Source organism: Lathamus discolor, chromosome 5 (genome assembly GCF_037157495.1).
Source record: "Lathamus discolor isolate bLatDis1 chromosome 5, bLatDis1.hap1, whole genome shotgun sequence".
Lineage (NCBI taxonomy): Eukaryota > Metazoa > Chordata > Aves > Psittaciformes > Psittacidae > Lathamus > Lathamus discolor.
The window spans coordinates 55,966,979-55,987,486 of NC_088888.1; the positions used below are offsets into that span (position 1 = coordinate 55,966,979).

At 40.5% G+C, this 20,508-nt stretch overlaps 1 protein-coding gene across 1 annotated transcript in view; it reads right to left on the reverse strand.

The window, feature by feature from the left end:
* The window catches only part of NKAIN2 (sodium/potassium transporting ATPase interacting 2), a 559,359-nt gene extending 539,195 nt beyond the window's left edge, over positions 1-20,164 (reverse strand). The window contains exon 1 of the mRNA XM_065680962.1: positions 20,041-20,164. Coding sequence (XP_065537034.1) covers positions 20,041-20,094 — 54 coding nt within the window. The 5' untranslated portion in view covers positions 20,095-20,164. The remainder of the gene's footprint in view (positions 1-20,040) is intronic.
* Positions 20,165-20,508: the final 344 nt, after the last annotated feature.

A 20,508-nucleotide genomic window follows, 5' to 3' on the forward strand; every position in this document is an offset into this window, starting at 1 on the left:
CATGGCGGTCCATAGTGGAACACATATCCTGCAGCCCATGGAGGACCCCACAGTAGAGTAAGGGGATGCTCAAAGGAGGTTGTGACCGGGTGGGAAGCCCATGCTGGACCAGGCGCCTGGCAGGACTTGTGGCCCTGTGGAGATACACAGAAGCCCACACTGGAGCAGGTTTGCTGGCAGCACTTGTATCCCTGGGGGGACTCACACTGGGGTAGGCTATCCTTGAAGGACTACACCTCATGGAAGGGACCCATGATGGAGCAGGCTGTGCCTGAAGGACTTGCATCCATGGAATGGACCAACGCTGGCGCAGTGCATGAAGAACTGCAGCCTGTGGAAAGGACTGATATTGCAGAAGTTCATGGAGGACTGTCTCTTGCTCCCCATGAACTTCAGGGGACCGCATGCTGGAGCAGCAGAAGAGTATGAGGAATACTCCCCTGAGAAGGAAGGAGGGGCAGAGACAACGTGCAATGAATTGATTGCAACCCCCATTCCCCAACCCCTTGCGTTGCCGGAGGGGAGGAGGCAGATAAACCTGGGAGTAAAGTTAAGCCTGGGAAGAAGTGAGGGTAGGGGGAAGGTGCTTTAAGATTTGGTTTTATTTCACATTATCCTACTCTGACTTGATTTAGCAAATTAAATTAATTTTCCGCAAGTTTTTGCCCATGATGGCAATTGACGAGTGATCTCTCCCTGTCTTTATCTCGACCCCCTTTCATTTTATTTTCTCTTCCCTGTCCAGCTGAGGAAGGGACTGATAGAGCAGCTTTAGTGGCACCTGGCGTCCAACCAGGATCAAGCCACCGCTTTATCAGTGTTCCTTAAAGAGAGAATAAATTGTATCTGTGTAAACATTCATATAGGCATATATTTTAATGATACTGAGATAGCACCTGATATGCACATAATTGCCCATCTGTTTCTATAAATTACATTTAACATAACATTTAATCACTTCCTATAGAAAAGGAAGTCAGATACGTATATTTTAAAACTTTACTGGGAGATGGTATTAAAAAAAAAAAAAAAAAAAAAAAAGGAGAAATGAAGAAGTAGCCAGGAAAATGATTTCTACTTAATTTTTTCTTTTTGGACAATATTTATAATTGCAAATATAGGTGAGTAATAAGGAGGTAGTTCTAATACTTGCAGGCATTACATTCAAAAGTAATCAAGACTGGAAAAGATCCATGATCGAGCTTTGTATTGCCCAATATAAGGAGTGGCCTAAGCTTTACAAATGCCAAATATCATCATCTGGTTAATCTTTATGCCTATAAAAAGAGAAATAAAGACAGAGAAAACACAAAAGAGAAGACTATAGGAATTATAACAAGCAGCACATTTCCAATGAAGTAATCACACATTTTATTACTGGCAGTCTGGACGAAAAACTGAAGCAATATAGCAAAGCCACTACATTAATGTTTTTGACAATGAAAACAAAACCATAATGGTGGCTACCAATAATTTCCTTGAGTCACTTGGCTGATACACAGGTTTCATGGACTGTTAGTCTGGCAATCGGAACAGAGCTCCCAAAAGCTAAGACTTTCAAAGCTGCCAGAAAGGCATTTGGATGTCCATTTTGTATTTAAATGTTAACAGATTTGGGTGACTGATAACAGGGGCAGCTTTCAAAACCTTGAGTCTTGCTTTCACAAACTCAGAATTGATCTGTTGAAAGCACACTTGTATGAAAAGACAGACACTGGAAACGTGAAGAAACATCACTGACCTTTGGTAAGACCAGAAAGCACACCATTCATCTGACAGTACCAGAACTACACTTTAGAAAGACTGTAGGTCACAATGAAGTATGTTTTAACTGTAAGGGGGGTCTTTTTGGTGGTTTTTCTTCCTTGTCTGGCAGATGGCAGTAAGCAACATTAATCGAATGGATATGCAACAAATAAGCCACAACATCCTTTCCTTCCCACCCACCCCCCCCCCCCCCCCCCCAGATTCAAAGGACAACAAAGCCAACGGGAAGTAGAGATTAGGAAAACAGCTCAGTTCTGTCTGTGGGATACCCGGAACAGAGTCCTAGAATCACAGAACACCCCGAGTTGGAAGGGACCAAGGATAAAGATCTACATGATAAGGATCATGCAGAATACAGGCCAACAGTCAGCAAAAACTCCATTTTGTGAAAAACATGGTTCAGGGACATTGATAAGAGCACCCAGGAAAATGACCATAAATAAATAAATAAATAAAAATCTCAATTCAAACACCAGAGTATCTTTAGCTGTTCTGGAAATTGCTGTAAGGAGCTATTCAGAGAACTAAAAGAGCCATAAAGGGATACTTAAAGGCAAAACAGTGGTCCTGTGCACTGCTGTCGGCTCCTCATGTGTGGCATACAGCATCTGAAGGGGACTCTCAAACTCAGCCTGCGGCAGGCTACACAGCCATGGTGCTGCTCTGCCAAGAGGGTGCACAGCTAAGGCAATGAACAGAAAGGAGCGATGTTATGACAATTATCAGGCTGCCCAGATTTAGACTTATTCATTATTTCTCCCAGACACACAGAACTCTAAGTATACTCCTTTTTTGTTGAAACTGTCTTCAAAATCCCCACTGAATAAAATCAGACCATGACCAATAACGTAGCAGAAGAAAGCAAGCTGAAGAAATTTCCCTTTGCAAGGTTTTTTTACTGATGATGACAGAAGCAACCACATCTTTGAGTACAAGGAAAAAAAAAAAGTTATGTTTGATCCTTCTACCTTAAGCCTGCTTTCCCTGACAAAGCAACTTGGTGTTGTAATAAAAGTAGTTTTTATAAGGAATCTTCTCAGGAGTTTAGTTAGCGCTTTTTGTAAGACCTTTTGGTTCACGAAGATGCATTTGTCCCGGGGCCTGAATCTAGTTTTTTGGTAACAGCGATGATTAGTGTAACTAAGTTTTGAACCATTTTACTAAAGAAGAAATTAAACAAGATCACTCCTGAAAGGGAAAGCATTAAGCGTTAAGGTTTCAGATCCAGTTCCCACTGATTGATGTTATAACTCTGGGCAAGTGACCAAGATTATTTCTACCTGACTCAATACCACACTAAACAATTTCCCAGTATAGAGCTGCTCTTAATATTATTTATGCATCTTATAGCTCCATCACAGAAAAGCAGTCCAAGGAGATGAGCTCAGGCACATTTCTTTAGGGATCTCTTCTATTTCACACATACGGAGCTCAGGTCTCTTTTTTCTTTCTCTGTCCTGTTCTTGGCCCAGACTGAATCAGAGATGGATAGATGCTCCCTTTGCCCCAGGGCTGCTGGTGAGGGTACTGTCTCTCAAGACGGCTGAGAAATAAAGGCTTCAGCCTCAGTCCACTTAAGAGGGCAATGAATGGATGTTTTTTCTTGTGTGCAAAATAACAAGTCAGTTACTATGTGAAAAATGGGCAGCACTACAGCTGCCACCACTCCTTCCCCAGACACATCATGATAGAAGTGACCAAGCCTCCCCCAGTAGCAAAAGAGCGATCTCAGTGTCTGACTCCAGTACAGGTGGCAAGTGCGGATCCTAAACCCACACAGATGCCTAATGTGGATGTGGGTGGACACCTAAACCCAGCCCATAAGGGGGATGAGACACCTTCCCCATCCCCAGCATCACCCCAGGAGTACTTGTACCTGCCCTTCTCACCCTGTTCAGAGAAACCAAGCAACTAGCTTGAAGTTTAGTAGACTCTCTAAATATATTTAATATAAACTACAGATTTGCTACTGGGCTAAGCATATTAAGGCTTTTTTACAAAATGAACTTTAAGTGCATGTGCTTGCTGCTACAGCACATAAGCTAGAAGTATGGGTTTTTTCCACCCACACCACTCAAATGGCTCAGCTGACTTCTATCCTAGGATTAGCAAGCCACCGATGACTGGGATGAACAGAAATGCACAGTATTTCTCCACCAAAGGATACATCAGAACTGATGGTCAGCAATACTGGTTATTGGCATAACAAAGACATCCTTGTATGCATGTGACAATTGGTCCACCCCTGTTGTCTCTACAGACCTCCCTGTTCTGCCAGGCACTGCCTTAATATATCTAAAGAAGGGACAGAACTGATGAGATCTCTGGTCAGCAAGATCCAGAAGCTGGTGCTTTCCATAGGTATTCACTTCTGCAGTTTGCACCATCTCTGCAGAGTTCTGTACTTCTGTGTTCCCAGCAGGGTCCTGGGTCTTTCCACATCCACTCATTACCCAGGTTACTTTTTCTTCTCTTCTGCTCTCCTTCCTCTTCCTCTCAAATTAGAAGTCTAGCATCGACAATAATAGTAGAAAGTAGCAAAATTAATGACCTTTCCCATTTAATTCAATGACATAAATATGAAACATCTATCATGTACTCAGCTTGTAGGTCTGCTTAAGACAAATTCACCTCTGACACATGCACCAAGATAAATTCATCTCTCTTTCTAATATACTTCCATTAGTATCAGATTTATCATCCATTCTCCCTAAGTCTTGAGTACCACCCATGCAGCGTAGGTGAAGATGACTTTATTCAATTCAACAGTATTCTATTTTAAAAACTCACAGCACACACATTCAGAGCTATGACTTCATTCAGGCATATTTGCTTAAGCTGTTATCTCCTTTGTTGCAACACTGAGCTGAAAATGGATACGTAATCTATCGTTCATATGCATACTTTATTCAACATATAGTTTAAGACTCTGCCTGTGCCTAAGCTACATCTACTAATCTTTTTCCCCAAGAAGTCCAGTTTTCCAACTCAAGCTGTAGAGGCATGTGAGTTTTTCTCTGAAAGTCCCCAGTTCCATGAAATATAGAGTATCATCATGTATGCACAGCAGTATACCTGCAGCACCTGAAACATCACTGGTTTAAATAAGAATTTGACATCAAATATCTGCCACATCATTGAGACATACACATTTTTTTCTTGTGAGATAAACATACATGCATTTCAACTCATATATTGAAAAAATGTTTCAAACTGGCAGGCTTCCTTCAGCCCCTTTATCTCATATGAACCACAAATCTCTGAAAAAAAACCCCACAAAATGTTATTCTCTGACATTTTGGATTTCAGAGCAGTATAAAAAGTGGTTGGTCCACGGTAAAGACATCCCTGTGAAATTAAATTCCCCGAATTCAAAAATCAGTCCCATCTGTGATGTATTTTCTTTCCTTCCTCTTCCCTCCATCTGATCTTCCCCTTCCTGCATCCCCACTTCTCACTGTGGTTCTGTTACTATGTCAGATACCAGTTCTTATTTCCTAACTGCACTTCTTGAATTCAGTCAGCTTTCCTGTCATTCTGTTCACTTACTGTCAGTGGATTTTCTTTCACTAAAGATGCATTTCCAAGATGCACAGTATTTTGGGGAACCTTTCTGCTTCTTTTTCTTCTTTTTTTCTACGAGAGAATTGATATTCTCTCACATGTTTAACCACAGTTACCTATGGGAACAAAGACAATAGTAAAGTGAAATGCTGGCGGATTTGTTTGGCAATACATTGCTTTGTCACCAAACAGTTCACTGATTAACTGCAATCAAGAAGACTCATGAAGCCTCAATGGTATATGAAAGAACCAGAGTGATTCTATTCAGAAATATTTCATATTTATTAGTAGCTACTTAGTAGGCAATTTGTGCTGCTTATAGAGCTTAGTCGATAGCTGTATAAGCAGTATTTCTCACAGCAGCAGCAGTAGCAGCAGATGGCAAGCTAATACAAAAAATATCAATTAAGTAGTGGCTCTATGTACCTCTTCCTACTACCAAGACATTCAAAGGAAGTAATACAAGTAGAACCTAAGCACTGAAAAGATATAAACAGTGACAAAAAGAGGGTATGAAAGAAAATGGCTCTCGGATACTCCATTAGTGCCTGTCAGCTCTTGGAAAGCAGAGACTCAGTCACAATTATGAAGGTAAATAGTCCTTATAAGAATGAATTTTATTAACTCTATTTTACAGCTTTCCTATTTACAATTATATCCATCTTATTACATAAACAACACTGAAGAAACAGCCTCTTTTTTTGGTTTTGTTTTGGGTTTTGTTTTATTTTCTTGATGTATTGGGCAGATCTATAAAGAGATGCTCTAATTTAACAAATCTAGTTATAGCAGAGTGTGTGTGACTGGAGGGAACAGGAGGGAACTGAGTGAGTATCTACCTTTCAACTCTGCTTTGCTTTAGACCTGGCCTGGTCAGAAGCAGCACATTCCATCCATCATGCAGTGTATCTGCCAGGATAAGTGATAACACCCCTTGAAAGGAGCCTTTTATTCTCCAGATCCTCTGTCAGCAAGCCACCTAAAGAGACTAGGGCCCTACAGCTGGTCCAAGCAAATCATGGGTTGCCTAACGAGGAGAGCTTGTCTGTGCTATTGCACAGCTGACTACAAAGATGAAGGCACTGAAAGCAAATACAGAGGAGGGAGAAGAGAAAGAAGAAAACAAAAAAAAAAAAAAAGAAAAAAATTGTCCATATTTTAACCTACTCCACAGTTAGCACAAGGAATTCTACACCTACTCCTACCATGGAGTAGGTTCTGTATGGGGGCAGGAAGAGCATAGGTACTCTGTGTACCCTGCGTACTAATTCAGGACCCGATATTCTCTATCGAGTTGGTAGAGGTGCTGGTTCTTCCAGAGCACGATTTAGAGCACTTCAATTAAGTTTGAAAATGCTGACAAAGAGCAGTGAATTTCCCCCTAGAGGCGCCTGCCTGGCTCCATCATCTTGACAGGCAGCCTAGGTGCTGAGGTAGCTGGTGGGAATTCCTCTCAGGTGCTTGCATGGACGGGAAAGTATGGCAGCAAATAAAAAAAGAGGTACAATCCTCTCCAAGGTCTCCAATAACACACAATACGAATACTTACTTTAAGATTATGCCAGCTGACTAGTGAAAGACCTTGTATTACTTCTGCAATCATAGGGAGACTTCTGATAAGAACTTCATAGATACACATCTTCTTTAAGTGATTATTAAATGCCTATGGAAAATGCTTTTCCTTTCCAGGGCCAACTTCCTTACAGTACCACTACTCACAGTGTGGGTTATTTAGTAAACCCACCACCGTGTAAAACATTCTTCATTAAATTGGTAAGTTAATAATGTACACGGAAGCATTTATTTTCTTACATATTAGGAATATTAACTGAAGGACAGAATTTTCTAAACTATCTTTAATAAAAAATAAGGATAATCTAACATTCCTGAAACATTAATGTGGAAGCAAAGTGTGGACCAAAAACCTAGCCAGAACAACAGAACAACAAGGAGTGCCAATCAAATATATTTATGTAAATTTGTAAAACTGCTTTTCAGCTCACCATCAGCTGCTGTCAAGACAATTACTGATCAATATTCTGTCAAGTATAACATAATTCTAGAGATTTATTTTCTTTATCCCTCACCTTAACCTTAGACCTGCTGAATTTCAACTGAAGTAAAAAAAAAAAACATGTTTACTTTCTGACCTTTTAAAAAATATTCACTAAGCACATTTTGCCTTTATCAAATTTGAAGTTCTAAAGCAATTCAGGTGGCTGCATTAGCATACTGACCTTATACAAGTTCTAAGATGGTTATGATGTAGAGCACCATACTTCTAGTGGAACTGCATAGTTACCCACCATCATACACTGATCACTTGGGTTTAGGCTGAACTTTATGTAAGAAACCCACAGCACAAATGCACGCTGCTCTAGGAAAGATCTGCACAATTCGGAAGACAGAATTCTCAGGAACCACATCATTCATAGAGACAGGTTCATCACAAACTCATCCCTTCCCCCAGTAAGCACGCCTCAGCACACTCATCTCAACATATTTCACATCTTCAAAATAACTGGGATAAAAGCTCTAAACTACAACTCTCTGCTAAAGAAGACCAGAGACAACCCAGTGCCAGAGTCTCAAGTCTTTGAGTGAGCACAAACCTCCTCCTCCACCTTCCTGCTGGATTATGCAGATAAGCAATTGAGGCAATTCACTGTGAAATCATTTAGCACTGCAAGAACGTGGCCAACTCAGCAGCCATCACTGTGTTGAGGTAAGAACAGTGCCAGCATTTCTTGGCCCTCTGGATGCCACCATTCACAGCTTACACAGAGGACACTGAGTATGTGTTCATCAGTCTTCCCCAGATCCCAGCCACGGCTTGGCACTAGCAGCACAGGGAGACATCTGTTAGAGCAGCAAAACCTTGTCCTAAATCGTGCAGGTGCGCCTGGGGCGCAGAGCACAGAAGCCCGGAATCAAGCTCTCCTGAAATCTAGAGAGGTTAAAATACAAGGCTGGTATCTCCCATATATTCCATTTATGACAGACATACCTTCTAAACTGCCTCAGAGAGTGAGGTTCTAAAGTAGCTTTCTGGCACCTGTTTGTATCACCAGTTTTCACTTTTATAGAGATTAAAAATACCCCAGACAATTAAAAACTTCTTTCCTTTTAAAGTTTATCACTGACTGTGATGCTATTCCACATTTCTCTCAATCACCTGACCAGTCCAGCTATGAGGGTAAATGAAGTCCCCACCTTCCAAAGCCACCTTTATTGAATGTGTCCATACCTGCGCCAAACATCAGAACTGCTAGGATGTAGACTACCACCATTGTCCAGAGACCTCAAGCTAAAAGGCAACAGGGAACTTACTTACTATAAATCTAGGTTTTCTAATTCATACAAAAACATACTACCAGCATGTCAAAAGCCAGCTATTTTTAAATGGTGTAATCATAAAATGAAATGTCAAATATTAACTGTTCAATCCATTCATCACTGTAGCTCTGAATAACTGTCTTGTCTTAAATTAGTAAGGAAACTGTCTGGAAGAGATGCTGCAGTTTTATGACTAATAGATTTCACCTTAAAAAAAAAAAAAAAAATTACCCCAGAACTTCCAATTTACTCAAAAGTTGAAAGGCAAACATAAAACAGCAACAAAGGAGAAATCTACACAAACATAGAGGCATCGGTTTACATTCTCTAAGCCAGTCTGAGCTACCCACTATGAGCTATGGAGATCTCAGCTGACAAAAGTAAGCGCTTAAGACTGCACACATGCAACTCATTACAATAGCTAAAATGCGAAGAGGTGGTTCCTGAGAATATGTTCTTGGATTTGATATGGCCAACAAACCTAGTTCATTGCAAATGGTTTTCTCTGGATGAGTTTACATTAGCTCTTAATGGCTTTATGATGGTACTGTGCCACTTCTATATTCTTCTTTGTTCCAAACAGGTCCAGCTCTCAGCAGAAGTGACAGTGACCAAACCATCATTACAGCATCTGAGGAACTTTGGAGAAATCTACTGAAACCCTTTTTTTAATCCTGATGGAATGAGAGAGAGACTAAGGAGTTACCATAAAACGCTTACAACTTGGAAACATCCACAGCACACCAACCTTCCTTGTGGCTGCCCTAAGCTGGGGACCTGAATATCTGGCCTTTTAGGGTAGGCATTCAGCATGACCTGAGAGACTCAGATGCTTCTGTATTTGGACAGCACCTTTCTTACTCACCTGTTACAAGGGCCAAGGAATAATTGCTGGAAGTTCAAAATCTCCTTACAGGCACATCACTTTGAACTAGCATGTGAATAAGTCCCAGATTCATCACTGCTTCGTTCCTGGAGTTAACTAACTGAAACTATGAGAGCTCCAGAATCCCTTGTCAGTGTAACACAGAGGAGGGTTACACGCATAACTTCTATTGTTGTCAGTGGTAGTTATGCGCATGTGCTGGACAGAGAAGAGCAGCTGTCCTCTAATAAGGTGCTAGTCATGATAAATATAATACTGACATGGGACCCACATAATTGTCTTTGTAAGCACACTGGCAAAGCAAGAATTATTGCAAAATGCCAGGAACCAGGAAAAAACCCACATCATTCCCCTCACACATTTTTTTATTTCAATTCACAAAGAACAGCACATTTCTGCGGCAAATAGGGCTTACTAAACCAGCTGCCTTTTGTTATTGTCCTTATTCCTATCTGTGATATTACACAACAGATACCATTTTATCAGTGTCCATAAATAACTTTTATTATGCATCTGAAAAAGCAGTTTAGCACAACACAGAAAATACCATCTCTTCCAGCTGTTGAGGCCAACAGCTTTCTCCTGTACCTGCCATTACAACGCTACCCCTGCATGATGGCTTTAATTAAAAAAAAAAAAAAAAAATAATAATAATAATTGGGGAATATTGCATCCAGCTCCAGGTTTTTGTGGTACCAAATTCACTGCCAGCTCCACACTCAGGAAAGCCAATCTGATAAAATCCAAAACAATGAGCTCTGTTTTCAGGAAACACTGAAGTCCATGTCTTATGTTAACACTACCAGTGCCATCATCTGGCTTGTTACCAGCTGCTGTCACTGCCTGTAACTGCTACTAGTGTCAAAGAAAATAAAAGCTAACCAGCCTCAAGGGCACAAGACGGGCATGGCCAAGAACTTAAAAATAAATTTAAGAAAGAAAAAAGGGAAAAATCAACTTTACAACATCCATATTTTCTATCTTCTTTTTTTTTTTCCCCAGACAAGGCTCTTACTCTTTTGCATTCCTTTAGCTGCTAATGTGTTCATTTGTTTTACTGCCATTTGCTCTGCCAATTTGAACAGTGATGTAATGACATATGACTGCCTGATATTCAGTGGTACTTACAGCACCTTTGTCACTGGTGGCTCAAGCACACAATGAACAGCATCTTGAGTTGAATGTTTCTGTGGCTTTGTTAAGGCAACAATGACACACAACAGGCTTTTTTCTCCTTTTGTTTCTGTGCTCTGTAATAGAACAGCCTGCCACAAAGACTGTGACCACAGCATAATGAAAAATGCTAAGCCACTGTTGGTCATGGCAAAAAATTTGCAAACTTCACATTTTGTTTAATTGTTAAAGAATGGCTTTTCAAAGATCCATGCATTGTTCTGAAGAGACATGGTAGCATCTATTTTCCTTTCCTCACAAAAGCTTTCTATCTTCAAACAGTAAGAATATACTCAATTGAGGGCCAATTAGTAGTCTATGAAGAAGTTTAAAGGAATTTTAGTAAACTGACCCATGATGTGAATCACCTCGGAAGGAGCTACATAATTTCCTAAAACACTTAATCTTTCTTACACAAGTATTAGTCAGTACCTTAGATTCAAGACCCTTTATCTTGTTCTTTTAGACCAATTTAATTCATTACTGTGGGATCACACAGAGAGACAGTAAATGCTATTCAAAGTGAACAGACGCAGCCCTTTGCCCCTTGTCCTTGATCTCTAGCATGACTTCCATTGATGCAGAAGTAATATTACGCATCACTCGAAAAAAAATGTTCCACAGTCTTTCTTCTCTCCAAGTTCCACAGTTTATCTTCTCTTCTTTTGTACAAAGATAAGCAGGCTTAACAGTATAATGAAGTAAATAAAGGCACATGCAGAAGAGAAGCTGCAGTTCTGTTCCCAACTGGGCAGCAACTCAAAGATCCCTGAACAGTGGACGGAAGGAGGCAGCCACCACCATAAGGTAGTTCAGAGCATATTCATTACATGTCTAAATGAGATAGCATGAACCTTTCCACCACCATCTGCAGACGTTCCCGCATTTTTGCCTTCTGAAAGGTAACATGACATTCAAACATGACAGGTATCATCATTTCAACACATCTTTCAGAAATAATAGAATTAACCTCACATGCTGCCTTCTGTACAAGACTCCCTTAATAAGAACTCCCTTCATAAGAAAAAGAAGGGGGAGGAGACCAGACCTCAATCTGTTATGGCATGAATATAGGATACAACAGACTTTTCTTATTCCCATTCATATAACTGTTAACTTTCCAGTTACATTAACTGGTGGTGACTTGCAACTAGAGATGCAGTCCACCATCCCAGCTGAGGGGAAAAAAATAAAAAATTACTAAAAAAACCCTAAAAAATCCCCAAAGAAACCATGTTAGAAAGCTATTACTTCAAACAGCATAGGAAAATCTGAGAATCATTTATGCTGTATAAATGGTACCTTTACTGATTTTAGCAATCAGTATAATAAGCAGCATTTCTTACATACATTACATCATCATGTAGGCAGCAGAGAAGCAAGTTTGTCTATAAAAGCTATATTTGAACCTCAAATGAAAGACATTTCTAGGTATCTGGATATATGTAAACATTTAAGTGGGAATCAGCGGAGCCCTAAACTGATAAACATTTCTCATAAGTTATGTATGAATTAAAATCAAGTTTTTATTAAAAATGCATAAGTATGATCTGTGGTGAATAGAACTATTAGTTATGCATGTTTACTTCTTAGTGAACATAGAAATCGGTAATTTTTCTTCTAAATGTCATTTCTATCAGAGGGCTATAGAATGATAAAATGCTGAAACAATTCTCCAATGCCATCCGGCTGGTACATGTACATCTGGGGAGAGGGAAGAACATAAACTCTAGAATGTGAATGTCATTTCAACTACAGAGTCCACTCTACTTTACAACCCAGGCAGCATTCCACAGCCCTTCTCTTTTATTCACCATAATTAAAAATAAATAAAAAAAAATCTGGATGAAAATAAACTATTTGAGGCGTTAAAAATATTGTTTTCAGTGTACTTTTTATGATTACACATTATTTACAGCCATCCCTATCTTCCTCCTCACTCCTGTTGGAAGGTACAGAAGATCATCCAAAACCCAAAGAGAGCAAAAATTGGTTTTATCCACTTGATTTTAGCATCAATTTTTCAGGGGACATTATGGGACATATGTGCAAAAGCTGATAATGCCCTGGTGAAGCCAGGCTTTTCAGTTTCCTTCTGCAGTCAACAAAGACATAAATACCCTTCCAAACCAGCATTTCTCAATATGTAGATCACAGTCACCTTTAAAACCAAAAAGTCCACTAGTGACTACTAAAAATGCAAGAGGAGGAAAATGTAAATAATAAGTACTGTGAATGGCAAAAGAGTATACAACGGGTCTGTGATTCCTCCTCTCCCAGCCCCTCCTGAGAAGCCTACTTAAGCTGAAGGACTGCTTCCCTTAAGACACAAATCTACAAGGCAGTTTAGGGCAAGAAATAATGTTAGTCAACTCAGACCTGCCCTCTGAAGGGTCCTTTTTGGACCACAGAGGAGACTAAAGATCCTGCAGAAAGTCAAGATTTCTGACATACCTTTTTTTTTATAAAGCGTCATTTGGCATAGCTGTCTCTTTTGGCATTTTACACCTAGGATAATCTCTTGAGCTCAGTGGAACCACGGGACCAAAACCGCAGTTTTCAGATAGTGGCTGAATCTAAGTCCCTAAGTCCACGGAGTCGAAACTTCATGCTAACTGAAACTAGATGCTGAGACCCATGTCATATGATGCACCAGAATATTGAAAAGACCTCAAATGGATTTTGATTCTTTACTGGAAAAAGTCATCAAGTAGTAGCTTACAAAACTTATCTGCTGCACTTGCATTGCACACATGTCCACAGCTCAGCCTGGGAAAATAAAGTCACTACCGACTCCAAACATTAAGTTTCTGCTTTGAACTGTTCTGCAGTGGAACCTGTTCCTTTCTGTTGACTACAAAATAAGAAAATTCTCTCCACTGAATACAGAGAGGTTTTAGTGTCTTTTAAAAACGCTTACTTAATACTTTTTCGTAAAGAAACAGGATGGGGGAAAAAAAAAAACAAAAGCAAAAAACCAACAAACCAAAGTAAACAAAACAAGAAAACACCCTGCCACTCATCATTCAAAGTGCTAGCTCAAATCTGTGTCAATATGAAATTAACTCCTACCGTCAAAGATTTTTCTCATGGCTATACAAGAAAAGTAACTTCACTAGATATTCTAGGTCCTTATATTCAGGTAGTTTTTATTCAGCTCCTCTCAACCCATTTAAGCCTTTCTCTCCTACCCATCATCACAGTATCTGAATGTTGAGTCTGCTCACTGAACTCTGAAGAAGTTCGGTTTCAACAAGTAGTGTATTAAACCTGCTATTCAGCTGGTCTGAAATCTTTTACTCCTGTAACTTAAAACAACATACTTTGCTTTTCTTGAATTGGTCATTCACAATTATTATTCATTCACACTTCTAGAAAAAATAATACTGCACTATTCATAGTGAACATCAAGCTACTAAAATTGAATGACATAATAGAGCATTACCTCTGACATTCATTTTTTGTATGCATCACTATTTTCAACCTCTAGTTACCAGGAAAAAAAAACAGAAACAAACCAAAACCAAACAACAGTTCGGTTATAAATCATCAGTTTTATCTCAAGAACAGAATAAAGAGTGTTTATTTTCTACCAAGGTCTCACGTAAAGCTAAAAAGGTTGCTACATATTTCTTTCATAGCAATAAAAGATGTTAGCTCTCTGATCAAGTCCCTGTTTTATATATTCCTAGCAACACCCCAAAATCTCCTTACACAAGAGCTTCCGAACATACATCTGTGGTAAGTCTGCTATTCACATGACTGTCTCCTTTTCACTGCTTAGTAGGACCACAATGGTTTTGGATACAATGAAACTAAGACTTACACTTTCCTATCACAAATGAAACAAAGCAAGAAGCAGAACTTTAAGATAGCACAGACACAAGTTGTTGACACAGTCACAATTTCAAAGAAAGTACTTATATTTAAGTACTATCTAAAACACAAAAACCAATTCTACTGTCTTTGTAGACTGATGTACCAACACATCTACAGTCTAAGAGCAGCAACATAACTTTCAATTCCACATGGAAAGCCCATGCATTTAATTCCCCTTTTGTTAGCAGAAAATGTAGGAACATGTACATGTCATCACAATTTTCCACTGCAAACACTTCTCTCCTACAGCTGCTACTGAAAAACTATTGGCAACAGTGACAATGAAACACAATTAAAACACACATGCAAAAAGAAAAACAATCCTCCCAAAACACCAGCAATTAAAAGCACAAACACCAAAAAAAAAATCACTACTGCTTCCCTATGGCAAAAATTTAAAACAAAAAAAAAAAAAACAGACATGCTACAAACACTAATGAAGTGGTTTTATGTACTATTGGAAAATACCCTGATGCTATGCATGGTGTAAGAGCCTGTATTAACTAAAATACGTTCTTCATTACATAAACCTGTATAGTAGCTAATCCTAAGGAGGATCTGGTGTGAACGCCATGACTTTGCTCTCAGAGAGACCTCACCCTAATCTGGTAAACCTCACACCCTGAAGGTCCAGAGACAATTCAACCTGCAAACTGTTAAAACAGGAGTCTTTCACCAAGCAAGGATATTCATGGGATTAAACTGTGCTAAACCTTGTAGGTAGATTTGTGATAGAGGCTAGAAGTTGCTATGATCCCCATTCCTGAAGCGTTTGAACAAGCATGAGGATATTTGCTGTTCATGTTTAAAAAACGGCAAGCCAAAACTTTACAGGACTGATCACTCAAGCAGATTTTTTTCACTAAGAACCAACCTCTGTTCCCTGTAGTTACACATACTGTTGTTTCATAGTGCACATGAGACTTTGAAAGGAACAGGGTACTCTTCAATCTTATATCAAGCGTGCAATAAAGATTACGGGCATCTGTCATGATGTCAGAAGAAGTCACAGAAGAGATGTGGTAGACAGTACTTCTCAGTTTGTATGTAATTAATTTCCTGGGTTTGAGTGGTCCCATAACTTTTTTTCTTTGCCACAGATCAAATCCATATCTCTGTGCGCAATAAGGTAACTAAATATGTGGTTATGGATGTTGGTATCACAGGTAAGTACAAAAATAACCTCAGTTGATACAGTTTTTGAAATAAAAGTATTTGAATTTCCTCTTAATTCACATTATTCACTTGTGGAAAAACACAGAACAAGAACATATCCATATAAGATGCTAGTTTTTCAATCATTTTTTCGACTAGTTCCAGGCAAAGATAAAGATTGGGCCTCTGTTAGCAAAAGGAATCAAATCTGGGTGCCTTTGTCATTCTGCGCGGCCACAATGACACACCAGGTCAGTCCCTTCAGCCAGAACTGTAACTGGAAGAGTTCACAAAGAGATAAAACCAGGTTGTGTGTCTTATGCCTCAAACAGCAAGGTGTTAGTGAGGATAAGGAGAGACCGCAAACATACATTGACGCCTGTGAAAAACACCGCTTTTCAGAAACTGGGGACTTTGTGCCCATTATAATACATGCTTCTTTAGAGCATCAGACTGAATACCTCAGAATCACTAACTGGCCCCTGGGATAGATGCAGCTTGTTTACAAATTTTAAATATTTTTTAATATTTATATGGAATATCTGAACTGCATTACAACTTAAGAAAAAAAAGAAGGAAAAAGAAAAAACAGGGAAAATGTACAAAAAAAATTACATAAATAAATTCAGTAAATTCAGATAGAAACTGAGAAAAGGCAGTGCAAAAACTGAGTTCTCCCTCATCTAATTAGCCTTGAGAGTATGGCAATCCTTGTCTGACAGATAGAAACAGTGAGACAATGATTTCTGGGGACTTCAAGTTTCCTGATGAAATGTTGTCCTTTCTCATCACTGCACTTAGGCAAAGAGCCTCTAGGTTGAAAACATGCAGTACTTTTTACTGGTTTGCCACTACTCCAAGTTCTCCCAAGCAGCAACAGTGGACATGTAGAAAGTTTCAAACTGGTTTCCATGGGGTTCTTGAAGCTTCCTACAAAGCCCAACAAATCTTGTCAGTTTCACCTTTGCTGCTCTTGCTATTAAAAAGACTAAGCAACAAGATATTAGTGTTACTGATGCAAGCTATTAATAGAAAAGGTGACACTCAAAAAAAAAAAAAAAAGGTTTAAAGGACAAAAAGCAATAGCAGAGAATTCCTTCAGTGTAACCAGGATAGTTGACATACAAGAAGAAACACACAACCTCTATGCCCAGGGTTCTCTTCAGGAGGACAAAGGACAACACAGACCAAAATTAGTACCTTAAAAAAAATTAAAAGATATTTTGAAATAATTAGCTGTGTATACAGAACGCAATGCCTTGGTCGTAACATCAGCAAAATTAGCTCTTACTTGCTGTTAATTCTTCTCATTGGCTATAAATGTGAAGGAAAACAAGCCGTCAGAGGTTGTTTTCCATAGTACAAATGAGAGCACAAACAGGAAGGTATATGTATGCTAATAAGCAGGGGAGTAATGATCAGTATTCCTTTGAGAACAGAAACATTCCTTGAGGTTTTTTATAATCTGATAGTACAGCATGCTGCCCTAGCTATCAACATTTAAAATGCATTTATGAAAATAATTCTGCTTGTGCAGGGCCTCTGAAGTCAATGTAGCTCTACTCCTGCACCAGTATTTGAAACAACCACTTTTTTTTGTGTCCATTCACAACATCTACATCATTTATACATGTACAGTATGCAATGGCTTCTCTAATGAACTGCAGTATTCCTCAATATTATTTATTGTACAGTGCCTACAAAGACAAATTAGATCACCACTCCCTAGCTCTGCAGAGATGGAAGGAAATATTTTTTAAAAATGGAAGAAACCTTTCTTTTTACAAACTTTTTCCTCTCAAACGAAAGTGTATTTTCTCCTTCAAGTATGACCATTTTAAAACTAAAACTCAGGTATCAGTAATAAATAATCTTCACACTAGAAGTTTCGTGCATTTTTTTAAGTACGGTTATCATTTTAGAAATGCCTCCTATGCCCATCTCCTCAGGCAAGAAAACTTCTTCCTCCTTTCTGATTTGCATCTGCATTAAGGTGGCTGCTAATTCTAGGACGAATCTTGACAGCATTTGCTCCTTTAAGTAGCCTTTACCTAAGAAGTAGTGACAACTGATCAATCACCCACAGGCCTACTTGGGAGAATTAAGTCTCCTTGACTTAAAACTCATGACCTGTTCCCATCTGATGGCATGTGGCACACGAAAGACTACGACGTGATTTTAAGGAAGTGCATCACTTTTTTTCCATTCGCAAGCCTTTTTTCTCTCACGTAAAAGATTATTCCTGCTTTGGATCTAGCTAAATGTCATTATATAGGCTGAGTGTGATTCAGAGGTTTGTGTTGCTGCTACCACATTTTCTTCTTGTTCAGTAAAAAATTTCAAGTTTGCTTTCAGTTTATGAAAAGATGTCAAAAGTTCACTTCAGCTACTCCAGAAAAAAATATTAACTTTTTAAAAATAGATCTATAGATCTATATTTGACCCTGTAGTTTACAACCACTTTTGTCTTATGGGAATGCTACAATTCTATATGAGCTTACCTGCTTATCCACCTGCTGATACATTCCTATGGGGCACTTCCGTTGATGTTTTTACTATGAGTTTTGCATGTATTTTTCTCACCATGAGTTAGCAAATACATTTTCCTTTACAGACTTTCAGAACAATAATAGTTTAACGCAATAGTACATTTCATAGTCATCATAACCCCCAGTTGCTGAATGCATTAAAAAAAAAAATAAATAAATAAATTGTACCTTTTATCTGTAAAAGGTACAATTTAACACATTTTTTGTTCCCTTTGCAAGGAAAAAAAAAAACCACCACCAAACTGAGAAGTATTCCTCTGAAACTTACATGGATATGAAGAACTTCAGGGATTAATTTTATGTTTCCAAATTGCTGGAAAAGGTTACATTCCTACCATTCCACTCAAGATTCACTACTTCTATTCAAGATTCTTTTTTTTTTTAGACTGTGTGCATGAATAAATCACCTCTGATAAGACACATGCAGCTACAAAGAATCGGATAACTTAGGTGGGTATATACAGATAGCATGTTTCCCAGAACAGGAAAGGATTAAAGGTTGATTAAAACAGATAGAAAGACCACGGGCATTTTGTATTTCTGATCTGCTAACACATCTTCTTTTCCCTATGTACTGTTTTTACTGATTTTCATCCCTGAAATCTACTGGGTTTTGTCTTCTGTAGTTCTCTTAGTACCTGTCTGCAAGAGAGGAACTGGCGACAATGCTGGTTGCTATTGATACCGACTAACACTTTCTCAGCAAAACTATTCAGTACAAGGTAGAGGGAAGGAGTAACATGAATTATTTCCTCCCTGCTATAAGGTTAACTGCTTGACAAAGGTGCTTCCAGCACCTGTTCTGCCAGCACACGAACACTTGGTCTAATGAAAATAAGAAATGGGGCATATTCCATTCAGGTCTTTAGCTGCATGTCCCTGCATCCAAATCACATGAATTCTATATATCATGTATCTGATGTCACAACAGTAAAATAATCCATGTATCTATTACAGGAAGCGATATTTCTCTATTTTCTTTACTTAAAACCCAGTCTCTTTTAAGGTGCTACAACACAATTGCATGGTCTCACCGTCTTGCTAATAGTATCTATTTTTAGGCAGCTTCTTTGTTATCGTTATCGCAGAGCCTACTTTTTAAACTCAAGTCTAGTTTCACTGGTAGCCGAGCTTACAAGTGCTGCCACATGTCTCTTCTAAAGGTAAGTATAAATACACAATTGGTTTAGTTCTGTAACAACATAATGCCATAACGTTAACATCCACTGGCCATTAAGTCTGACAAGGTTGGGGGAAGGGTGCGTATAGGGGGGTGGGCATAAGAGCTCGGGCAGAACAACTTCACACACACCTGTACGGCAAACTGTTTGCAGGCTGTGCATCACCCCTGACACGGCCGCGTCCCCGCTTTACGCACAGCCGGCCAAATACCGGCTTGCCAGAGAAAATCAGGTACCAAGTTGAGTCCACGCTTGCGAAAACCGCCCGAGTTTATTAACTCTGTTGTGCGCCCACCGCAACCCTCCCTAGCAGAGCTCCCGCCAAACTACCTGTGATGCAGCCCGTACGTCCCACCCCGCTGCCCCACCGGTCCCCCATCCCGGACCCGCGCCCACACCTCGGGCGCTGGCCCCGTGGCTCCCCACCGGGACAACGCGGGAGCCGCCCCGCCACCCCCCCCCCCCCGCACCGGGGCTCCCTCTCGCCACCACCACCGCCACCCCCCCCCCCCCCCCCCCCGCTCCGCGGGCCGCCCCCGCCGCCACTCACCAGCTGCGCGCCGCACACCGCCACCAGCGTGCACCGGCCGCTGCAATAGCCCATGGCTCCCGGCACCCCGCGCCGCCGTCCCGCGCCGCGCCCACTCAGGCGGCGGGAGAGCACCGCCCGGCCGCCGCCCGGCTCCCGCCTGCCGCCACCGGCGCGCCCCAGCCCGGGACCCGCATGGGGGCGCGCCCGCCGCCCGCCCTAGCCGCGGCCGCAGCGCCCGCCGCCTCGGCGGTCGGCGGCAGCGGGGCCGGCCACCTCCGCGGAGGGCGGCAGCGCCGGGGGAAGGGCGGCGGCAGGTGCCTGCAGGAGCAGCCGCGCTCTGCCGCGCAGCCCCAGAGGCATCTGGGCTTCAAAGTTTGCCCCCTCAACTCCGCTCGCAAACCATCAGGGCTCACAGCCGTCTGCGCGGGGGGGAGGCGGGCGGGAGGAGGAGAGGAGGGAGGGACGGGAAGGCGAGGCGAGGCGAGG